This window comes from Mesoplodon densirostris, chromosome 7 (assembly GCF_025265405.1).
Source record: "Mesoplodon densirostris isolate mMesDen1 chromosome 7, mMesDen1 primary haplotype, whole genome shotgun sequence".
In the NCBI taxonomy this organism is placed as follows: Eukaryota; Metazoa; Chordata; class Mammalia; order Artiodactyla; family Ziphiidae; genus Mesoplodon; species Mesoplodon densirostris.
In genome coordinates this window covers 101,614,946-101,640,122 of record NC_082667.1, presented here as the reverse complement: position 1 = coordinate 101,640,122, position 25,177 = coordinate 101,614,946, and the positions used below count along the sequence as shown (strand labels likewise).

Here is a 25,177-nt window from a genome sequence, read left to right as displayed (position 1 = left end):
AGACGATCACAAAGAAACATGTAAGTGCTCAAAGAACTATACACATATTCTTCATGCACATCCCCCTTAATTTCACTGTCTAGGCAGAGAGAGAAAACAAAGTAAAAGAACTTGGACAAAGATCCAGGCACAAAGATACAGAACACTATAAAAACAAAGGGACTGTTTAACCTCTAGGACTAATTCTGGGAAACCCTGTATGATCACTGTAAAATAAAGCCATCTAATATCAAACAAGAAATGGAGGGCCCCTTACAAAACAAAACAAAAGCCAGCAGCATGCTAACTGAACTCAAATTACCTGTGAAGAATTGGAGGCAGCTCTGTACTGTCTTCAAAGTCATCCTCTAACTGACGGAATAAGAGCCATTTCATTATCAATTCCTTTAAAGAAAAATTTCTGTTTACATCATATATATTCTTCTCCATTCCTGTTTTTACTGTTTCTGGAACTACACAGATGGTCAGTGCCAAAGTCAAACAGCATACTGCAGGACTACAGCAAAACAAAGGACAATTAATATTAAAAGTAAGCTCTTTGCATAGAAAACAAACTTATGGTTACCAAAGGGGAAAGGAGGTGGGGGAGGGATAAACTAGGAGTTTGGGATTAGCAGATACAAACTATTATATGTAATTCAAAAACAGTCATGTACCACAATGTTCACTGCAGCTCTGTTTACAATAGCCAGGACATGGAAGCAACCTAAATGTCCACTGACAGATGAATGGATAAAGAAGAGGTGGCACATATATACAATGGAATATTACTCAGCCATAAAAAGAAACAAACTGAATTATTTGTAGTGAGGTGGATGGACCTAGAGTCTGTCATACAGAGAGAAGTAAGTCAGAAAGAGAAAAACAAATACCATATGCTAACATATATATATGGAATCTAAAAAAAAAAAAGGTTATGAAGAACCTAGGTGCAGGACAGGAATAAAGACACAGACATAGAGAATGGACTTGAGGACACAGAGAATGGGAAGGGTAAGCTGGGACTAAGTGAGAAAGAGGCATGGACTTATATATACTACCCAATGTAAAATAGATAGCTAGTGGGAAACAGCCACATAGCACACAGAGGTCAGCTCTGTGCTTTGTGACCACCTGGAGGGGTGGATAGGGAGGGTGGGGGGGAGATGCAACAGGGAGAAGATATGGGGATATATGTATATGTATAGCTGATTCACTTTGTTATAAAGCAGAGACTAACAAACCATTGTAAAGCAATTATACTCCAATAAAGATGTTAAAAAAAACTATTATATGTAAAATAAACAACAAGGTCCTATTGTATAGCACAGGGAACTGTAATCAATATCCTGTAATAAACCATAATGCAAAAGAATATGAAAAAGAATATATATGTGTGTGAGTGTGTGTATATATACACAGACACACACACATATATATAAAACTGAATCACTTTGCTGTACACCAGAAACTAACACAACATTGTAAATCAACTACACTTCAATTTAAAAAAAAGTAAGCTCTTTCAGGGACAGAGACCTTGTCTATCTTATTTACCACTGTGCCTCCAATGCTTAGGGCAGTGCCTGGCATGCTGTAGACATACAGTAAACTTCTATGGACTAAATAAACACAAAAAAATTCTAAAAAGTCTGACTACATTTGAGAAAATTCTTGATTAAGAACTATGTCTTATTGTAACAGTATGCAGTACTAAAAAAAATAAAGTTTATGAAGATTGAACAAAAAATAATTGTCAATTACAAATAAAAGAAATATAAACACTTAATTCTTTAAAACTGGCCTTAGTAATCTCTTCACATTTGAAACTAAATTACACTTATTTATTTATTAAGACTTCCCGGACAAACAACAAAAGCATCTGAAACAGAATTTAACATATCTTTAACTGAAGTTAGAAATTACAAAAATCAGGGGGAAAATATATATATATAAATATATATGCTGCAGAACAGAATACAATCCATAGTCAACTTACCATGAAGGTCTGCAGGCTGACCCAGTAAATAACTTCCAGAATTCTCTGTCAACCTCAACTAAACTGCCTTGAATTATGGCTCCAAGTAAGCCAAAGTTTTCAGCTTGTATTTGTTCAGAACTTATACCACGAAAAGTAATAGACCAAATTTTAATCCAGAGTTTCAATAAATCTGACTTTTGAGAGCTTTCTAGGTTTGGTTTCTTGCCTTGACACAATGCAACTTCCATAAGGCATCGTAACACATATGGTGTGCGTTCCCCACGTCGCTGTTGAGGTAGAAGCTGGTGTAGTATCATTAGTAATGGTGACAACTCACAGTTAGGTAAACTTGAAGGATATTTTGATATTAATTGAGTTGCAATCTGTAACCTAAAAAAAGTATAAATAATTTGAAAATTATTCAAATCCATTAAGAGGCTAAAAGAAAATATATAGACATAGTACTCTAATAATATCCTAATTAGAATATTATCATCATCCTTTTTCAGACTACTCTCATAATAAACTGGCTCTTAATATTTATTAGGCCCTACTTCCTAAAGTGGCAAGATTGAAAACATTTAGGCTAGCTGGGTAAGCTATCGTATTTTGCTTACACAGTAACTTTAAATCACTAAATTACCAACATTCTACTTCTTACTTATCGCACACATCCCTGCTCTTCGGCCACCTATAATATTCCTCTAGAACAGGAAAACAAACAAAAACCCCAAAAAACTGTTTTCCCTTGACGTTAATTCAGTTAATTCAATAAGTATTTGCTGCGAGTTCTCTAAAATGTGTGCTACTCAAGAATAGGAACTATATCTTGTTCACCCTCTATCCCTTATGCTTGGCACATAGTAGGTGCTCAATAAATAACTTCACTAAGTGGACAAATTAAAGAATATGAAATTGGCAACATCAACTATAAAAAACTTAGCAATACGTATCAAATCAATACGATTTGCTCCCACAACTCAATTATATTTAAACATTACATCAACAGGGGAAAAATCAAAGAGCACTGTTAACAAAAGTATAATGGTAATCTACAAATTTCTAACTGTCCTTACACAAGCTGCTTAACCTTTCTCATGAGAAGTTGCAGTTGTCTTTTTGGTAAAGCAAAAAGGCTGAGCTGCATGAATTCTACAGATTCCTAACAGACCTAATATCTTGTGATTCCAAAGAATTCCAGTTTATTTAATTACTTAAATAACTACAAATGCTATACGAGACTAAAGAACAGAGCAAATGGAACTTCCTGGGTGGCACAGTGGTTAAGAATCCGCCTGCCAATGCAGGTGACACAGGCTCAAGCCCTGGTCTGGGAAGATTCCCACATGCCATGGAGCAACTAAGCCCGTGTGCCACAACTACTGAGCCTGCGCTCTATAGCCCGTGAGCCACAATTACTGAGCCCACGTGCCACAACTACTGAAGCCCGTGCACCTAGAGCCCATGCTCCGCAACAAGACAAGCCACCGCAATGAGAAGCCCACGCACCACAAAGAAGGGTAGCCCCCGCTCGCTGAAACTAGAGAAAACCCCATGTGCAGCAACAAAGACCCAACACAACCAAAAACAAATAAATAAATTTATAAAAAAGAACAAATACTAAAAATTAACCTTTATCATGGTATAAGGTCCAAATTATTCTGTGATTTCTGAATACTATCTTTAATTTCTTCCTAATCTAATTCTATTAGAAGGTGCCAAGCATGGTAAAATCTCTTTGTGTTGAGGTATACAACTCAGCGAATTCCATGAGACACACAGTACTGATCGCCTACCAAGCAGCCATTCTCCTTCTTCCTTGCTATGGCAATATGCTTAAGAAAGGTGCCCTATTCCTGGCCTCCAGCAGATAAGCCATGGTGGTTGATCTCACATGTCCTAGTAATCACCTTCCCCTTTGTCAGTCATTGCTTTGGGAGTGACCTAGTTCTGGCCAGGCCAATGAGGTAAAGGAATCTACTGGGGGTCTTGTGAGAAAAATTAATGAGACTAAAATGATATTGAAAGAGAAAAAACAATATTTTACCAAGGCACAATGTCAAAATCATTCTGTGACTTCTGAAGATGATCTTTTATTACTTTCCAGCCTAATTCTATTTTCCTCTTTTTGCAAGGTGCATTGTAATCACTAAATTCTCTTTGTGTGGTTGTGTAAGACTGAGAAATCTCCAAAGATCTAGTATCTTCATTAAAAACCTGTAAAACAACAAAAGGAAACCTATTTTTTTAATACTGCTATTGTTTCTAATATTTCATTAGGAAAAAATGTTCCTTCTTAGATGAAGATACAGGTTAGTCATACAGCAAGAGTAATAAACTACAGAAATATATGAATATGAAAATATGGTAACAAACATTTTGCAGACAATAATGGCTCTCTAGAAAGCAGATATTACCAAGTAAGTTATTAGTTTTAGTTCCTGGGAAACTTTACTAAAAGCACCAAAACATCTAAAAGTAAAGCAAAAACCTCTGTTTCCAAAGATATTAAATCATAAACTTAGTGTTAAGAAAATATTTGACATGTGAAATTATCCTAGGATGGCAACCAAATCTCTGGGGAAAAGTTTTACTTAAGAAACATTGTCTCTATTTCATTTACTTCTGCTCTGGTATTTATGATTTCTTTCCTTCTACTAACTTTGGGTTTCATCTGTTCTTTCTCTACCTCCTTTAGATGTAAGGTTAGGTTGTTTATTTGCGATTTTTCTTGTTTTCTGAGGTCAAACTTCCCTCTTAGAACTGCTTTTGATGTGTCCCATAGGTTTTAGACAAATGAAATAGAGACTAAAAAAATAATAGAAAAGATGAATGAAACTAAAAGCTGGTTCTTCGAAAAGATAAACAAAATTGATAAGCCTTAGGCAGACTCATCAAGAAAAAAAGGGAGAGGGCCCAAATCAATATAATCAGAAACGAAAAAGAAGTTACAACTGACACCACAGAAATACAAAGGATCATAAGAGACTACTACAAACAGCTATATGCCAATAAAGTGGACAACCTAGAAGAAACAGACAAATTCTTAGAAAGGTACAATCTCCCAAGACTGAACCAGGAAGAAATAGAAAATGTGAACAGACCAATAACCAGTACTGAAATTGAATCAGTAATTTTAAAACTCCCAACAAACAAAAGTAGAGCAACAGCTGGCTTCACAGGTAAATTCTACAAACATTTAGAGACTTAACACCTATCCTGAAACTATTCCAAAAAACTGCAGAGGAAGGAACAATTCTGAACTATGAGGCCAGCATCACCCTGATATCAAAACCAGACAAAGATATCACAAAAAAAGAAAATTATAGGCCAATATCACTGATGAACATAGATGCAAAAATCCTCAACAAAATACTAGCAAAACGAATCCAACAATACAGTAAAAGGATCATATCCGGGACTTCCCTGGTGGCGCAGTGGTTAAGAACCCGCCTGCCAATGCAGGGGACACGGGTTCGAGCCCTGGTCCGGGAAGATCCCACATGCCGCGGAGCAACTAAGCCCATGTGCCACAACTACTGAGCCTGTGCTCTAGAGCTTGTGAGCCACAACTACTGAAGCCCATGCGCCTAGAACCTGTGCTCCACAACAAGAGAAGCCACCACAATGAGAAGCCCACGCATCACAACGAAGAGTAGCCCCTGTTCTCCGTAACTAGAGAAAGCCTGCACGCAGCAACAAGGACCCAACACAGACATAAACAAATAAATAAATAAATAAAAATAAATTTATATTAAAAAAAAGGATCATACCCCATGATCAAGTGGGATTTATCCCAGGGATGCAAGGATTTCTCAATATTTGCAAATCAATCAGTATGATATAGCACATTAACAAACTGAAAAATAAAAACCAAATGATCATCTCAATAGATACAAAAAAGTTTTTGATAAAATTCAACATCCATTTTATAATAAAAACTTACCAGAAAGCAAGCATAGAGGGAATATACCCCAGCATAATAAAGTCCATATATAACAAACCCACAGCTAACATCATACTCAATGGTGAAAAGCTGAACGTATTTCCTCTAAGATCAGGAACAAGACAAGGATGTCCACTCTTGCCACTTTTCTTCAACATAGTTTTGGAAGTCCTAGCCACAGCAATCAGAGAAGAAAAAGAAATAAAAGGAATCGAAATTGGAAAAGAAGAAGTAAAACTGTCACTGTTTGCAGATGACATGATACTATACATAGAAAACCCTAAAGATGCTACCAGAAAACTACTAGAGCTCATCAATGAACTGAGTAAAGTCTCAGGATACAAAATTAATATACAGAAATCTGTTGCAATTCTACACACTAATGAACTATCAGAAAGAGAAATTAAGGAAACAATCCCATTTACCTTGCATTAAAAAGAATAAAATACCTAGAATAAACCTTTTGCCTACAGGAGACAAAAGACCTGTCCTTGGAAAACTTTAAGACTGTGATGAAAGAAACTGAAGACAACACAAACAGATGGAAAGATATACTATGTTCTTGGATTGGAAGAATCAACATTGTTAAAATGACCATATTACCCAAGGCAATCTACAGATTCAATGCAATCCCTATCAAAATACCAATGGCATTTTCCACAGAACCAGAACAAATAACTTTAAAATTTGTATGGAAACACAAAAGACGCCAAATAGCCAAAACAGTCTTGAGAAAGAACAGAGCTGAAAGAATCACACTCCCTGACTTCAGACTATAAAGACTACAAAGCTACAGTAATCAAAACAGTGTGGTACTGGCACAAAAACAGACACATAGATCAATGGAACAGGATAGAGAGCCCAGAAATAAATCCATGCATTTATGGTCAATTAATCTATGACAAAGGAGGCAAGAATATACAATGGAGAAAAGACAGTCTCTTCAATAAGTGGTGCTGGGAAAACTGGACAGCTACATGTAAAAGAATGAAATTAGAATGTCCTTTTATACCATATACAAAAATAAAATGAATTAAAGACATAAATGTAAGACGGAATACTGTAAAACTCCTAGAGGAAAACACAGGCAGAACACCCTCTGACATAAGTCATAGCAGTACTCTTTTGGATTCATCTCCTAAAGAAAAGGAAATAAAAGCAAAAATAAGCAAATGGGACCCAATTAAACTCACAAGCTTTTGCACAGCAAAGGAAACTATCTAGTGAATGAAAAGACAACCTACTGAATGGGAGAAAATGTTTGCAAGTAATATGACTGATAAGGGGTTTAACATTCACACATATAAACAGCTCATACAGCTCAACATCAAACAAACAAACAAACAAACAACAATATTAAAAAATGGGCAGAAGACCTGAACATACATTTTTCCAAAGAGGAAACGAAGATGACCAACAGGCACATGAAAGGATGCTCAACATGCTAATCATCAGGAATATGCAAATCAAAACCATAATATCACTTCACACCTGTAAGAATGGTTATCATGGTTATCATCAAAAAGAACACAAATAAAAAACAGTGGCAAGGATGTGGAGAAAAGGGATCCCTCATACACTGTTGAGGGGACTGTAAATTGGTGCAGCTAATGTGGAAAACACTATGGAGGTTTCTCAAAAAACTAAAATTAAAATTACCATATGACCCAGTAAAATTCTCCTAGGTATATATCCAAAAAAAACAAAAACACTAATTCAAAAAGGTACATGCACCCAATGTTCACAGCAACATCAACTGCCAAGATATGGAAGCAACTTCAGTGTCCATCAAGAAACGAATGGATAAAGAAAGACTGGTGAGTGTATATACATACATACATATACACACACACACACACACACACACACACACACACACACACACACACACACAAAAGACTACTACTCAGCCACAAAAAAGAAAGAAGTTCTGCCATTTGCAGCAACACGGATAGACTTGGAGGGCGTTACGCTAAGTGAAATAAGTCGGACAGAGAAAGACAAGTACTGTATAATATCACTTACATGTGGAATCTAAAAAACACAACAAACTAGTGAATATAACAAAGAAGATGCAGACTCACAGATACAGAGAACAAACCAGTGGTTACCAGTGGGGGATGGGGGGTAACAAACTACTGAGTGGGAGTTTATTGTAAGGATGTATTGTACAACACAGGGAATATAGACAATATTTTGTAATAACTGTAAATGGAGTATAACCTTTAAAAATTGCATAAATTTTAAAATTTCTTCTATGGAGGAAAACAAAAGAAACATTAAGCCATCAACTGATGAATGGGTAAACAAAATGTAATATATCCATACAATTGAATATTACTCAGCGATAAAAAAGAATGAAATACTGATTCATGGTATGACATGGAAGAACCTTGAAAACATTACACTTAGTGAAAGAAGCCAGACACAAAAGACCACACATCGTATGATTCAATTTATATGACATGCTCAAAACAGGCAAATCCACAGAGGCAGAAAGTAGATTAGTGGCTGGTTGCTAGGAACTGGAAGCAGGGAATTGAGGCTGACTGCTAACAGGTACAAAGTTTGTTTTGGCAGTGATGGAAATGCTCTGGAATTAGTGGTGATGGTTGCACAACAGAGTGAAAATGCTAAAAACCACTGAATTACACCCTTTAAAATAATGAATTTTATGTCATGTGATTTCTAAATCAGGGAAAAAACAAAGAAAGAAAACACATAGGGTTAGGATAATCTTATTGCCTGTAGATAGTTTTCTTAAGAATGGAAAAGTTCATCATCAGTTTTCCCTAAGTTTATTTGCAAGATAGTTACCTCTTAACTTAGAAGGGCAATGCTAAATATTTATGGTGTTCTGAAAGGAATAGTTACATGTACAGAGTAATTTTACAGGCTTTTTACAGGCTCAATAAAAGGAGAATGGGAAATTTCAAAATGTGACAAGATCTACTATACCTGGTGACAAATATCTGCCATCAATTCAATCAAGTTTTCCTTGACAGCAATATTACGAGATGCTGAAGAATATTTCCCTCTGCTTCCTATATGACTTATTTCATTAACTAGCAGATCATATACATTGTATAAGATACTCTTCCACTTTCTTGATTCATAGGCACCTGTAATTTTTAAAAATAATTAAGTTAAAATATAATTTATATGTACAATCCATTTGCACTGCCAACTCCCACAAAACTATTCAGCTGTTAAGGTGGAAACAACATTAGAAGACATCTGGTCCAGCCTATTTAGTACCAATGGCTCTTCTGACAATATCCTTGACAAGCTCTACTTCATAATGATGTCCACTTCACACATTTCACACTCAGTTAACTGTATTTCTTATAAAATTCTTCCATATTCTGATCTAACTATCTCTAACCAATTCAATCAAAATCTCAATCAAACTTTCTTTAATTTCTTCTCTCCCCCAAAGCAAATTAATATTTCCCCTCTTTTACATAAGGACCAACTTCTCTGTATGTCTTTAAGAGAAAAACATTACCAGTTCCTTCAACAAGTGTACAAATAACATGCTATCCAGGCTTATCATCATCCTAGTCATCTTTCCCTAGACACACTCCAGTCAACTTATGTCCCTCTTAAAATGATGACTCCACAAAATCTGGAAAGCATAATATTTCCAAACGTGATCTAATGAGTATGGGGAACAATGGGGCTGTTTCCTCCCACAAAATGAAGAACCTATTTAAAATCTATTAATGAATTTAATTAATCTATTAAAGAACCTAATAAAATCTATTAATGTATACTAAAACTATATTCGTGTTTCTGACAGCCTCATCATCTGCCAATTTTCAATTCATCCTAAACATGCACTTAACTAAAACCCTAAACATGTCTCACCATCTCTTCATAAGCCTGATTTTCATTCTGGTGAGAGCTATGTGAAAGATGAAAAACTAAGGAAAGGCACCATTCTTTCACCCACAGTGGTTTCATGGGCTACAAATACATCTAACTATACATACTAGAAAAGCCCATGAAACATACACAGCTGCTTTTGATAAAAAGTGGCTACAACAGTTTTCCTCTATTTTAGCTATTATTCAATGAATTTCCTTAATAAGGTCATTACACTAGCCATGATGAACTGGTCCAAAGGCTAGTACAAGCCAGATTCAAAACACAGCCTAAGCATGAGAGAACTCGTTCAATTCCAGTTCCACCCAGTAAAGTTCCTGTCTACTGAATGGAGCTACATCATCCATGCAATACTCTTTTGGTGAAAGACAAACATAAAGGAATGAAGGGAGGATAAGTCATTCATTTCTGGTTTCCCTAGCAAATATGTATTTATCTTCCTTGGGAACTGACTAATCTGGCTAGTTCAATCTTCATTTATCTATTTTATTTTCTAATAAAAGCAACATGTAGATAAACAAGACCCTGCCCTCTCTAAATTCTTTTACTCTTACAGTCTGTGTCACACTTCTTAGCACCTAATTATTGCTGCATAATCAGCTCCTAGAGGGAATAGTGTCTCATGTTTGTTTGTAGTCCTCACAAAACATAGCATTGTACTGAACAAATGGTAAGGCATGATATGATTTGCTACCTACCATAGTTTCAAATTAAAGAAAAAAAAAGTGTAAAGAATATCCTCATGACTGACACTATTACCAAGCACAGCAATCCAGAGGAAGGTCATAACCTCCTATAACATACAGATTTCATACTTAATCCTCTATATTTCAACGAAGAAGCAAATTCAATAGCAAAAACTTTCTTTATACCTTTTTCATGAGTTTTGGCTCCCTTTGGATGATGGATATAAATTTGTAGTTGAAATAACTCAATAATTACTTCTTTTAAGGAATCATTAAGTCTATGTTGAGTCCAGATATAAAGTAAGGTAGGAAGAATTTCATCTCCTAATTCACATACTCGAATTCGAAAATTAACAGCCAAAGTCTTGAGGAAGATAATAAATGCTGCTAAGATATGATTTAGACCTGCAGAGCTCTTTTCTTGTCTGTAACAGAAAATAAACAGACTTAATATAACGGGGGAGAATGCAGAAACTGAAGACAGTAATGAAGTTGCGTGCTGAAAGAAATAAAAGTTCTGATTTTCAAATAATAGTAGCCTTACTTACAGAATTATTCAGAAAAATCATAGCAGCACTACTTAGCAACAACAGAAAATAGTTCCTATTTGGCATTGGGAGATCACTCCTGTTAGCTATCCCTGCTGCTGAAACACTGTCTAAAATTATATAAAACTAATTTGTAATACCTACCATTTATAAAATATTTCACATTATAAATTGGGTAATGCCACACAAAAATAAGATATTGATATTTCCAAAATATATTCCTATTTCATTTTATTCTTAGCACATTACATCTATCTTCAAAAATCAGGAAAATAAAAATACTTAGAGGCCATATAGCTTTTCCTGTTATTAAAAAAGCAAGACAGATCTCCCCACTCAAGAACATCATTACATGTTCTGCATATTGGATATTCAGGAAGTGCTGGACCTAACACTTTCCTTGGGAATCCACTAGTTCTACTATAATCGGCCAATGATATTTTCAAGTTGGTAAAATTTAGTTACGGAATCTAAAACACAGTCTTGCAAAAAGATCAAATGGATTTCGAGTACAAAACAAAAACAGATTAGGTTACCTTGCATGCTGAATAGCCTTAGAAAAAAAATCCAAAAATTTGGAATCTAATCCATCAGTCTGCGAACAGCATCCTTTGGTCACAGCTTCAATTATTCTAGCCACCAAAACTCTATTAATGTCTTGTGAAGGTTTAAGATACAGCCGGAAGTACACAGAGAACAATTCTTAAAAAAAACCAAACATGTTAGCTATGTTTTTAAAAAGAAAACTATCAAAACATTTAACTTAGATGTCACAATTTAAATTTCAATAATCCCACAGACAAAAGATTAGAAATTATACTAATTTATACTTAATACATAAGAGCATTCCATCAATATTTATTTTTATTTTTTTTTTATTTTTTATTTTTTTTTTTTTTTGCGGTATGCGGGCCTCTCACTGTTGTGGCCTCCCCCGTTGCGGAGCACAGGCTCCGGACGCGCAGGCTCCGGACGCGCAGGCTCCGGACGCGCAGGCTCAGCGGCCATGGCTCACGGGCCCAGCCGCTCCGCGGCATATGGGATCCTCCCAGTCCGGGGCACGAACCCGTATCCCCTGCATCGGCAGGCGGACTCTCAACCACTTGCGCCACCAGGGAGGCCCCAATATTTATTTTTATAAATTAAACCACTTTCAAGACAGGAACTACAGGCAGCAGAGTATGTGAACGCCAGTTTAAAAGCCAGATCTCAGGGGCTTCCCTGGTGGTGCAGTGGTTAAGAGTCCAACTGCCGATGCAGGGGACACGGGTTCGTGCCCCGGTCCGGGAGGATCCCACATGCCGCGGAGCGACTGGGCCCGTGAGCCATGGCCGCTGAGCCTGCGCGTCCGGAGCCTCTGCTCCACAGCGGAAGAGGCCACAATGGTGAGAGGCCCGTGTACAGCAAAAAAAAAAAAAAAAAAAAAAAAAAGATTATCTCAATATATGCAGGAAAAAAATTAACAATTCAATATCCATTCATGATAAAAAACCATGAGCAACCAGAATAGAAGGGAATGTCCTCAACCTGTATTAACAGCTAATATGCTGAACTTCCCTGGTGGCACAGTGTATAAGAATCCACCTGCATTGCAGGGGACACGGGTTCGAGCCCTGGTCCGGGAAGATCCCACATGCCATGGAGCAACTAAGCCCGTGCGCCGTAACTACTGAATCTGTGCTCTAGAGCCCATGAGCCACAACTACTGAGCCCACAAGCCACAACTACTGAAGCCCATGCACCTGCAGCCCGTGCTCCACAAGAGAAGCCACCACAATGAGAAAGCTGCACACTGGAGCAAAGAGAAACCCCTGCTCGCCGCAACTAGAGAAAGCCCACGTGCAGCAATGAAGACCCAATGCAGCCAAAAATTAATTAATTAATTTATTTATTTATTTAAAAAAAAATAGCTAATATGCTGATGATCAAACACTGAAAGTTTCCCCCTAAAACCAGGAACAGGACAAGGAAGGATGTCTCTTCTCACTACTCCTAATCAAAATCATATCGGAGGAAAAACTATAAATCTCTTTGAAGAAAACACGGGGAAAGTTTCATAACATTGGATTTGGCAATGATTTGTTGGAAATGACCCCAAAAGCACAGGCAACAAAAGAAAAAAATAGATAGACTGTATTCATCAAAGCAAAACCTTTTGTGCGTCAAAGGACACTATCATCAGAGGTAAAGGCATCCCATGGAATGGGAGAAAATATTTCCAAACCATGTATCTGATAAGGGATTAATATAGAATACATAAAGAACTCCTACAATCCAACAACAAAAAGCAAACAACCCGATTAAAAACTGGGCAAAAGATTTGAATAGACTTTTGTCCAAAGATGATCTACAAATGGCCAATAAGCACATGAAAAGTTCAACATCACCAGTCATTAAGGAAATGCAAATCAAAATCACAATGAGACACCACTTCATACACCTTTACATTAGGACGGCTATTATCAAAAAAAGAAAGAAAGAAAAAGAAAAAGAAGTGTTGGTGAAGGTGTGGAGAAATTGGAACACTTGTGCATTGCTGATGAAAATGTAAAATGGTGTAGCCCTTGTGGAAAACAGTATGGTGGGTACTCAAAAAATTAAACACAGAATTACCATATGATGAAGTAACTCCACTTCTGAATATATACCCAATTGAAAGCAAGGACTCAAAGAGCTATGTGTATACCATGTTCATAGTAGAGTTATTCACAATATCCAAATGTAGAAACAATCCAAGGGTCCAATGACAGATGAATGGATAAACAAAATGTAGTATACACATACAATGGAATATTATCCAGACTTAAAAAGGAAGAAAACTCTGACATATGCTACAACATGGAAGAACCTTATACATTATGCTAAGTGAAATAAGCCATTCAGAAAAGGACAAATACTGTACAATTTCACTTATAGGAGGTACTAGGGTAGTCAAATTCAGAGACAGAAAGTAGAATGGCTGTCAAGAGCTGGAGGTGGGGAGCAGGGGAAGTTCCCGTTTAATGGGTACAGTTTCAGTTTGGAAGATTCTGGAAATGAGTCGTGATGGTTGCATAACAATGTGAATATACTTAATGCCACTGAATTGTATATGCAAAAATGGTTAAAATGGTAAATTTTATGTTATGCACATCTTACCATTAAAAAAAAAATCATACTGAGGTCCTAGTCTATATAAGGTAGAAAAAAGAAATAAGGCCACATGGCTCAGAAATGAAGGAACAAAAAACTCTCTACTACTTGCAGATGACACAACTGTCTAAACAGAAAATTCCCCAGAATGAACAAAAGAGCTCCTAGATCTAATAAGCAATTTTAGCAAGGTCCCAGATCAATATGGTATACAAAAGTCAACTGTACTTCTCAACATGGAAGAGAAAATGTTTTCAAAAGACAGTAAAATTTACAAACTACTGCAGTATAAATCTAACAAAAATATACAAACTCTGTATGCTGATAAATCAAAAAAGATGTAAATAAATGGAGAGATATATCATGTTCATGGACTGGAAGAGTCTATGTTAAGATGTCTACTGCTCCTTAGTTCAATAGGTTCAACGTGATACCAATAAAATCCCAGCAGGATTTTTTGTAGAAATCAACAAGCTGATTCCAAAATTTATATGGAAATGTTGGTTTAGAAGACTAAGGCCATCTTCTCATCTCACTCTAAACTCTCTCCCTAGACAATCTCATCCATAACCATGGCTTCAATCACCACCTCTACCAAATATATTTTGAATGTAAACTTCACTTCTTGAGCAGGCTTCCTTAGAGAAGTAAATTTCAGAGGAGGTAACTAACTAAAAAAAAAAATTCAACAAAAAGACTGACTATTAGAAGTGAAAGTAGTTTGCTTAAAAATAGAGAATTTCAGAGAACATGCCAGATGATGGAATCAGAGTAAAGAGACTAGAGGAACGACTGCCTTTGTTTCAGAGACCCATAGTTACAAGTAATAATCTAAAATGTACAAATATTCTAAATATTTAGGCTGAACCATTTTGGTGACAGACCTGTCGGTGTACCCTAGATATCACTGGCCTATTCTCTAAAGGCTGCCACTAGGCTTACTGAGGCCTCTGTTTGGGACAAAGCCTCCTTTGTGTTCAGAGCAACAGCAAAGGCCCCAGATAAGAAATTAAGCAATAGCTAAGGCTTTTATTCATGTGGGAACAGTAGAATACAATGTAGACCACTGATTAGGTCATGGGTTTATGGTCCACAAACATCTTATTTTGAAATAATAAACTGATGGTTAAAAATATAGATAAATGTCTTTTAAGTTAGCACAATTTATCTTGAATACTTCTCAATGAAAAATACTGAGTTTCTAAGTTTTCAAGGTGGCTGTATTAGAAGACTTTGACATCTGGCTTAAAGTCACCTCATTAAAGCCAAATACGATTTTCACCCACTAAGCCACCCAGAGCCAGAAATACTTCACTTTTGAAATCAATAAACTCAAAAATTTCAGCCTCTGACCAAACTTCCTTTGTGGTCTCTTAGTACCTCTCACCTACAAACTGTCAACAATACCTCCATGGCACCCCACTCTACTTATCTTGCTAGTCACTGGGTCCTATATATTCTATTCTAATATTTCATTTCAATTACCTTACCAGTGACCTGCAAACTGCCTAGTCCTAATGGATACTTCTGCATCTTATTATTTCTACAACACTTTAAATGTCACACCCCTTCCAACTGGAAATTCTCTTGCTTTCCCTTTTATGACATCTCGCTTGGTTTTCTTCTTTCTACTTTAATCATTGTTGCATTTAGGTGTCACTGATCTGTGAACTCACTGCATTATAACTTTTGGTTTACTTGTTTTTTTCTGTCATTGGACTGTCAAGTCTTTGAGGACAGGCATGGCACCTTTCAATTCTGTAATTCTAGTTCTGATAGCAGGCACCAAATACATTATTAGTGACAATTTAAGAAGTACATAATACATGAAAAGTGTCAGATTCTATAATCATTTAATTTCACTAAGGTACTGTTAAACTGTGAGGTCATTTGGGGGATATAAATAGACTCAATGCTCTTTTGGTGAAATTTCATTTCACAAGGAAAAATTCACAAATAACAAACTTTAAAACATACCTGTCCACTGTTGCTGAGATATTTCACACCAGTATTTTCTCACTGAAAGAATGTCCTTCAGCAATATGTTGCTACAATCAGCTCCATAAATGGCACAATTAGATGAATCTTTCACTGTATCCATGATATAATTCAAGAGTTCTTGACATTTTAGCCTGGGTGCTCCTATTTAAAAATAAAATAAACAAAAACATATAAATCTTAAGAAAAATAAGTTAAGGATGCTTGGAATGGCAATTGTATAAATAATTCCATTTGGGAAATTACTGTTAGCTAATCTCCTTCACATAAAACAGGGATTAGCAACCTATGGCCCAGGGGCAAAATTCAGCCAACCACCTGTTTTTGGAAATAAAGTTTCATTGGATCACAAACATGTCTATTCATTTACATATTGTATATGGCTACTTTCATGCTAAAACAGCAAAGTTGAGTTGTTGAGACAGAGACTACATAGCCTGCAAAGTCAAAAACATTTACGATCTGGTCACTTTAGAAAAAGAATTTGCCAATCCTATAGGATTATATAGCAAAAACAATCATTCTACCTTAATAATTCACAATTTCTGACATTATACCTTGAGTGACCCAAAGTTTCCTGGTATTTTTTATAAAATCCTGAATTTATTAGAGTAAGATTATAAGGAGAATACTATTTACTTTGAAAAGCAAAATTACTTCCAAGTCCTATAATAGCATTTATTATATATACATATGTAAGGCTATAATTTTTAGTTTTATTTATTAGAGGTCCTGAAAATTCAGAATTAATGGATATATTTTTTTTTCTTTTAATGGAACTTTTGTTTTGAATTTATTTATTTTTGGCTGCATTGGGTCTTTGTTGCTGTGCACGGGCTTTCTCTAGTTGAGGCGAACGGGGGCTACTCTTCGTTGCGGTGCACGGGCTTCTCATTGCGGTGGCTTCTCTTGTTGCAGAGCAACGGGCTCTATGCTCACGCACTTCAGTAGCTGTGGCACGCAGACTCAGTAGCTGTGGCTTGCAGGCTCTACAGCACAAGCTCAGTAGTTGTGGCACACGGGTTTAGTTGCTCCGTGGCATGTGGGATCTTCCCGGACCAGGGCTCAAACCCACGTCCCCTGCATTGGCAGGTGGATTCTTAACCACTGCGCTACCAGGGAAGTCCCTGGATATATTCTTTTTTTAAAAAAATTTATTTATTTTATTTATTTATTTTTGACTGTGTTGGGTCTTTGTTGCTGTACGCGGGCTTTCTCTAGTTGCGGCGAGTGGGGGCTACTGTTTGTTGCAGTGTGCGGGCTTACTGTCGTGGCTTCTCTTGTTTCAGAGCGTGGGCTCTAGGTACGCAGGTTTCAGTAGTTGTGGTGAGTGGACTCAGTAGTTGTGGCTCGCGGGCTCTAGAGCACAGGCTCAGTAGTTGTGGCACATGGGTTTAGCTGCTCCACGGCATATTGGATCTTCCCGGGACCAGGGCTCAAACCCATGTCCCGTACATTGGCAGACGGATTCTTAACCACTGCACCATCAAGGAATCCCTGGATATATTCTTAAAGGTAACGAAAGTACATTTAAAAGTTATTTGTTATTTTCAGTAAATCGTGTTGATGTCACAGCTGAAATTTTTCATATTTCAATACTAACAATCTTAAAATTGCATATAAATTTTTGTTGTAAGTTATGAGAAGGGTGCAAGTCATTATGTATATTTGAATATATTCTAGTTTAGGATTTTTTATGATGAGACTAGTTATATTTAGAAGTATGATAAATAAATATACACTGGTATAACAAAAAATCATCGCTTCTTGGCCTTTTGGCTAAGATCAAGGGTAGTTTCTGTTATTATTAGTTTAAAAAATCATTTTTACTTATGGCTTATAATTTTAGGCATCTGACTAATGATGAAATGCACAATCATAATATCTTCTGCTGTAACACCCTGTGTATTTCTCTCTTATAGTCTTCCTAACATTTTCTTAACTATAACATCTGTTATAGTTGAACAATATTTGCTTACTGGTTCCTTCCCATCTACCTCTTTTTTTCTGATTTCTGTTTCTTTCATGTTGAACAATATTTGCTTACTGGTTCCTTCCCATCTACCTCTTTTTTTCTGATTTCTGTTTCTTTCATCATACCTTGGGTACCAATGTTAAGCAAGTCTGGCAAAGTCTGGACATGTGTTTAAATTCTCATCAACCTTCCAACCCTTTAAAAAAAAAAACTGAAGAAGTGAGGTGAGGGCTTCCCTGGTGGCACAGTGGTTGAGAGTCCGCCTGCCAATGCAGGGGGCACGGGTTCGTGCCCCGGGCCGGGAAGATCCCACATGCTGCGGAGCGGCTGGGCCCGTCAGCCATGGCCGCTGAGCCTGCGCGTCCGGAGCCTGTGCTCCGCAATGGGAGAGGCCACAACAGTGAGAGGCCCGCGTACCGAAAAAAAAAAAAAAAAAAAAAAAAGAAGTGAGGTGATATGATAGTACCTCCTGGTTTTGCTCCGAGATTAAAGATGTTTAAGTTACAAACTAAAAGTTGAAAGCAAAAAAAGCCTTGAATAAAAATATCATTTTTCAACCATTTAAATAATCTTACACTGAAAATTTCATCCATTCATTCCTACAAACCAACATATTGATACTTTCATACATTTTTAAATATGATCACGGGCTTCCCTGGGGGTGCAGTGGTTGAGAATCCACCTGCCAACGCAGGGTGTATTCCTGGTGAATTCCAGGTTCGATCCCTGGTCTGGGAAGATCCCACATGCCGTGGAGCAACTAAGCCCGTGCGCCACAACAACTGAGCCTGCACTCTAGAGCCCGTGAGCCACAACTACCAAAGCCCACGTGCCTAGAGCCCATGCTCCACAACAAGAAAAGCCACCGCAACGAGAAGCCCGCGCACCACAACGAAGAGTAGCCCCCGCTCGCTGCAACTAGAGAAAGCCCATGCGCAGCAACAAAGACCCAACACAGCCAAAAATAAATTAATTAAAAAGAAAATGTGGGCCTTCCTTGGTGGCACAGTGGTTGGGAGTCCGCCTGCCAACGCAGGGGGCGCAGGTTCGTGCCCCGGTCCGGGAGGATCCCACGAGCCGCGGAGCGGCTGGGCCCGTGAGCCATGGCCACTGGGCCTGTGCGTCTGGAGCCTGTGCTCCACAACGGGAGAGGCCACAGCGGTGAGAGGCCTGCGTACCACACAAAAAAAAAAAAAAAAAAAGAAAATGTGATCTCCACTGTTAATTTTGCAGTAGGTTTTTTTCACTTTAAAGCAAAATTCTAAGCTACAAAGTTTTCTGATCGGCTACAAATGGGCTACAAACATCTTTCTTTCACTCACAAATTCTATCAGACCATATTAAGATCTATTAAGAGCCCAGCATTAGTAGCCAAGAATACAAATTTTAATGGATGCAGAGCAAAAGCGGGTGCAAAAATATTTCGGTGTAGCTTTCTTCTGTCTATGCTGGAGTCCCTTCTCAGGACTTGCAGCTATCCACACAAAATGGCATCTCAGAGGAGCCGAAAGATTTTTGCTAAAGCCACTGCCTTTTAGACTCAGGTCTCATACCACCGTTCTGAAACATCATTCACTAACAATCTATATCCTTCTACTTAATAATGTTTACCAACACTGGGCTTTTCTGATTCTTAAACTAAACTTGGCATCACAAAGCCACTTTCTTATCTGTGAAAAATAAACAAAGTTTGAGTCCAAGTCCCTAAACAAACATTTCTGCCTCTAGCTTTTCAGCATTGTATGAAAACCATTTCCTTACAGAAGCCTACTAGGATTCTGCATTTTGGTTCAAAAATATTGGCTTTTAAAAACTGTATAAGTTCAAAATGGGAGATATGTGGCTCATCAGGAGCAAAAAAGAACTTGGTTTTTTTTTTAATCAATAGTAAGCATGCTATTAGTTAAAGAGTGTGGATTCTGACTGCCAGGAAAGCTAATGTGATCTTAGAATGAATCAGTTGAAGTATAGAATAAAAGATATGCAAGTCCTGCTCCACTCCATACCAATCAGAATATGCCTATAAGATTGAGTCCGAGAAATACAGCTACACGTGGAACAACTCCTACAGAACAACTACTGAACGCTGGCAGAAGACCCCAGACCTCCCAAAAGGCAAGAAACTCCCCACATACCTGGGTAGGGCAAAGCGGAGATATCCCCACACAGAGGATCGGTGCCGAGCGGCACTCACCAGCCCGAGAGGCTTGTCTGCTCGACCGCCGGGGCGCGCAGCGCTGGAAGCTGAGGCTCGGGCTTCGGTCAGAGCGCAGGGAGAGGACTGGGGCTGGCGGCGAGAACTCAGTCTGAAGGGGGCTAATGTGCCACAGCTAGCCGGGAGGGAGTCCGGGAAAACTCTGGAGCTGCCGAAGAGGCAAGAGACTTTTTCTTCCCTCTTGGTTTCCTGGTGCGCGAGGAGAGGGGATTAAGAGCGCTGCTTAAAGGGGCTCCACAGACGGGCCCGAGTCGCGACTGAAAGCGCGGAGCCCAGTGACGGGCGTGGGACGCTGGGGCTGCTGCTGCCGCCGCCAAGAAGCCTGTGTGCGAGCGCAGGTCACTGCCCACACCGCCCTTCCGGGAGCCTGTGCAGCCCGCCACTGCCGGGGTCCCGGGATCCAGGGGCGGCTTCCCTGGGAGAACGCACGGCGCGCCTCGGGCTGGTGCAACATCACGCCGACATCTGCCGCTACAGGCTCGCCCCGCACTCCGTGCCCCTCCCTCCCGCCCGGCCTGAGTGAGCCAGAGTCCCCGAAGAGGCTGCTCCTTTAACCCTGTCCTGTCTGAGCGAAGAACAGACGCCCTCCGGCGACCTACATGCAGAGGCGGGGCCAAATCCAAAGCTGAGACCCAGGAGCTGTGAGAACAAAGAAGAGAAAGGGAAACCTCTCCCAGCAGCCTCAGAAGCAGCGGATTAAAGCTCCACAATCAACTTGATGTACCCTGCATCTGTGGAATACATGAATAGACAACACATCATCCCAAATTGAGGAGCCCGGAGTCAGTGCTGTGCCTCTGAGGTGGGAGAGCCAACTTCAGGACACTGGTCCACAAGAGACCTCCCAGCTCCACATAATATCAAACGGCGAAAATCTTCCAGAGATCTCCATCTCAACACCAGCACCCAGCTTCACTCAACGACCAGCAAGCTACAGTGTTGGACACCCTATGACAAACAACTAGCAAGACAGGAACACAACGCCACCCATTAGCAGAGAGGCTGCCTAAAATCATAAAAAGTCCGCAGACACCCCAAAACACACCACCAGACGTGGACCTGCCCACCAGAAAGACAAGATCCAGCCTCATCCACCAGAACACAGGCACTACTCCCCTCCACCAGGAAGCCTACACAACCCACTAAACCAACCTTAGCCACTGGGGACAGACACCAAAAACAACGGGAACTACGAACCTGCAGCCTGCAAAAAGGAGACCCCAAACACAGTAACATAAGCAAAATGAGAAGACAGAAGGACACACAGCAGGAGAAGGAGCAAGATAAAAACCCACCAGATCTAACAAATGAAGAGATAATAGGCAGTCTACCTGAAAAAGAATTCAGAATAATGATTGTAAAGATGATCCAATATTATATTTCCCAGATCCAAAATCTTGGAAATAGAATAGACAAAATGCAAGAAACAGTTAACAAGGACCTAGAAGAACTAAAGATGAATCAAGCATCGATTAAAAACACAATACATGAAATAAAAAATACTCTAGATGGGATCAATAGCAGAATAACTGAGGCAGAAGAACGGATAAGTGAGGTGGAAGATAAAATAGTGGAAATAACTGCTGCAGAGTAAAATAAAGAAAAAAGAATGAAAAGAACAGAGGACAGTCTCAGAGACCTCTGGGACAATATTAAACGCACCAACATTCGAATTATAGGGGTTCCAGAAGAAGAAGAGAAAAAGAAAGGGACTGAGAAAATATTTGAAGAGATTATAGTTGAAAACTTCCCTAATATGGGAAAGGAAAGAGTTAATCAAGTCCAGGAGGCACAGAGAGTCCCATACAGAATAAATCCAAGGAGAAATACGCCAAGACACATATTAATCAAACTGTCAAAAATTAAACACAAAGAAATCATATTAAAAGCAGCAAGGCAAAAACAACAAATAACACACAAGGGAATCCCCATCAGGATAACAGCTGATCTCTCAGCAGAAACTCTACAAGCCAGAAGGGAGTGGCAGGACATAATTAAAGTGATGAAGGAGAAAAACCTGCAACCAAGATTACTCTACCCAGCAAGGATCTCATTCAGATTTGATGGAGAAATTAAAACGTTTACAGACAAGCAAAAGCTGAGAGAGTTCAGCACCACCAAACCAGCTTTACAACAAATGCTAAAGGAACTTCTCTAGGCAAGAAACACAACAGAAGGAAAAGACCTACAATAACGAAGCCAAAACAATTAAGAAAATGGGAATAGGAACATATATATCGATAATTACCTTAAATGTAAATGGACTAAATGCTCCCACCAAAAGATACAGATTGGCTGAATGGATACAAAAACAAGACCCATACATATGCTGTCTACAAGAGACCCACTTCAGACCTAGAGACACATACAGACTTAAAGTAAGGGGATGGAAAAAGATTCCATGCAAATGGAAACCAAAAGAAAGCTGGAGTAGCAATTCTCATATCAGACAAAATAGACTTTAAAATAAAGACTACTAGAAGAGACAAAGAAGGACACTACATAATGATCAAGGGATCGATCCAAGAAGAAGATATAACAATTGTAAATATTTATGCACCCAACATAGGAGCACCTCAATACATAAGGCAAATACTAACAGCCATAAAAGGAGAAATCGACAGTGACACACTCATAGTTAGGGGACTTTAACACCCCACTTTCACCAATGGACAGATCATCCAAAATGAAAATAAATAAGGAAACACAAGCTTTAAATGATACATTAAACAAGATGGACTTAATTGATATTTATAGGACATTCCATCCAAAAACAACAGAATACACATTTTTCTCAAGTGCTCATGGAACATTCTCCAGGATAGATCATATCTTGGGTCACAAATCAAGCCTTGGTAAATTTAAGAAAATTGAAATTGTATCAAGTATCTTTTCCGACCATAATGCTATGAGACTAGATATCAATTACAGGAAAAGAGCTGTAAAAAATACAAACACATGGAGGCTAAACAATACATTACTTAATAACGAAGTGATCACTGAAGAAATCAAAGAGGAAATTAAAAAATACCTAGAAACAAATGACAATGGAGACACGACAACCCAAAACCTATGGGATGCAGCAAAAGCAGTTCTAAGGGGGAAGTTTATAGCAATACAATCCCACCTTAAGAAACAGGAAACATCTCGAATAAACAACCTAACCTTGCACCTAAAGCAATTAGAGAAAGAAGAACAAAAACATCCCAAAGTTAGCAGAAGGAAAGAAATCATAAAAATCAGATCAGAAATAAATGAAAAAGAAATGAAGGAAATGATAGCAAAGATCAATAAAACTAAAAGCTGGTTCTTTGAGATGATAAACAAAATTGATAAACCATTAGCCAGACTCATCAAGAAAAAAAGGGAGAAGACTCAAATCAATAGAATTAGAAATGAAAAAGGAGAAGTAACAACTGACACTGCAGAAATACAAAAGATCATGAGAGATTACTATAAGCAACTCTATGCCAATAAAATGGACAACCTGGAAGAAATGGACAAATTCTTAGAAATGCACAACCTGCCAAGACTGAATCAGGAAGAAATAGAAAATATGAATAGGCCAATCACAAGCACTGAAATTGAAACTGTGATAAAAAATCTTCCAACAAACAAAAGCCCAGGACCAGATGGCTTCACAGGCGAATTCTATCAAGCATTTAGAGAAGAGCTAACACCTATCCTTCTCAAACTCTTCCAAAATATAGCAGAGGGAGGAACACTCCCAAACTCATTCTACGAGGCCACCATCACCTTGATACCAAAACCAGACAAGGATGTCACAAAAAAAGAAAACTACAGGCCAATATCACTGATGAACATAGATGCAAAAATCCTCAACAAAATACTAGCAAACAGAATCCAACAGCACATTAAAAGGATCATACACCATGATCAAGTGGGGTTTATTCCAGGAATGCAAGGATTCTTCAATATACGCAAATCAATCAACGTGATACACCATATTAACAAATTGAAGGAGAAAAACCATATGATCATCTCAATAGATGCAGAGAAAGCTTTCGACAAAATTCAACACCCATTTATGATAAAAACCCTGCAGAAAGTAGGCATAGAGAGAACTTTCCTCAACATAATAAAGGCCATATATGACAAACCCACAGCCAGCATCATCCTCAATGGTGAAAAACTGAAACCATTTCCACTAAGATCAGGAACAAGACAAGGTTGCCCACTCTCACCACTCTTATTCAACCTAGTTTTGGAAGTTTTAGCCACAGCAATCAGAGAAGAAAAGGAAATAAAAGGAATCCAAATTGGAAAAGAAGAAGTAAAGCTGTCACTGTTTGCAGATGACATGATACTATACATAGAGAATCCTAAAGATGCTACCAGAAAACTACTAGAGCTAATCAATGAATTTGGTAAAGTTGCAGGATACAAAATTAATGCACAGAAATCTCTGGCATCCCTATATACTAATGATGAAAAATCTGAAAGTGAAATCAAGGAAACACTCCCATTTACCATTGCAACAAAAAGAATAAAATATCTAGGAATAAACCTACCTAAGGAGACAAAAGACCTGTATGCAGAAAATTATAAGACACTGATGAAAGAAATTAAAGATGATACAAAAAGATGGAGAGATATACCATGTTCTTGGATTGGAAGAATCAACATTGTGAAAATGACTCTACTACTCAAAGCAATCTACAGATTCAATGCAATCCCTATCAAACTACCACTGGCATTTTTCACAGAACTAGAACAAAAAATTTCACAATTTGTATGGAAACACAAAAGACCCCGAATAGCCAAAGCAATCTTGAGAACGAAAAATGGAGCTGGAGGAATCAGGCTCC

The 25,177-nt window shown here is 38.2% G+C and overlaps 1 protein-coding gene and 1 pseudogene across 2 annotated transcripts in view; one reads left to right on the top strand and one right to left on the bottom strand.

The window, feature by feature from the left end:
- ATM (ATM serine/threonine kinase) overlaps positions 1–25,177 on the bottom strand; it is a 143,200-nt gene that overhangs the window by 109,825 nt on the left and 8,198 nt on the right. For both annotated transcript variants that reach the window (XM_060105402.1, XM_060105401.1), the window contains exons 6-12: positions 16,138–16,302; positions 11,565–11,730; positions 10,667–10,905; positions 8,865–9,028; positions 4,008–4,177; positions 1,979–2,350; positions 302–496 (exon numbers count right to left, since the gene is read on the bottom strand). In XM_060105402.1, the coding sequence (XP_059961385.1) occupies positions 302–496; positions 1,979–2,350; positions 4,008–4,177; positions 8,865–9,028; positions 10,667–10,905; positions 11,565–11,730; positions 16,138–16,302 (1,471 nt within the window). The remainder of the gene's footprint in view (positions 1–301; positions 497–1,978; positions 2,351–4,007; positions 4,178–8,864; positions 9,029–10,666; positions 10,906–11,564; positions 11,731–16,137; positions 16,303–25,177) is intronic.
- LOC132494511 (U2 spliceosomal RNA) lies at positions 17,918–18,039 on the top strand (annotated as a pseudogene).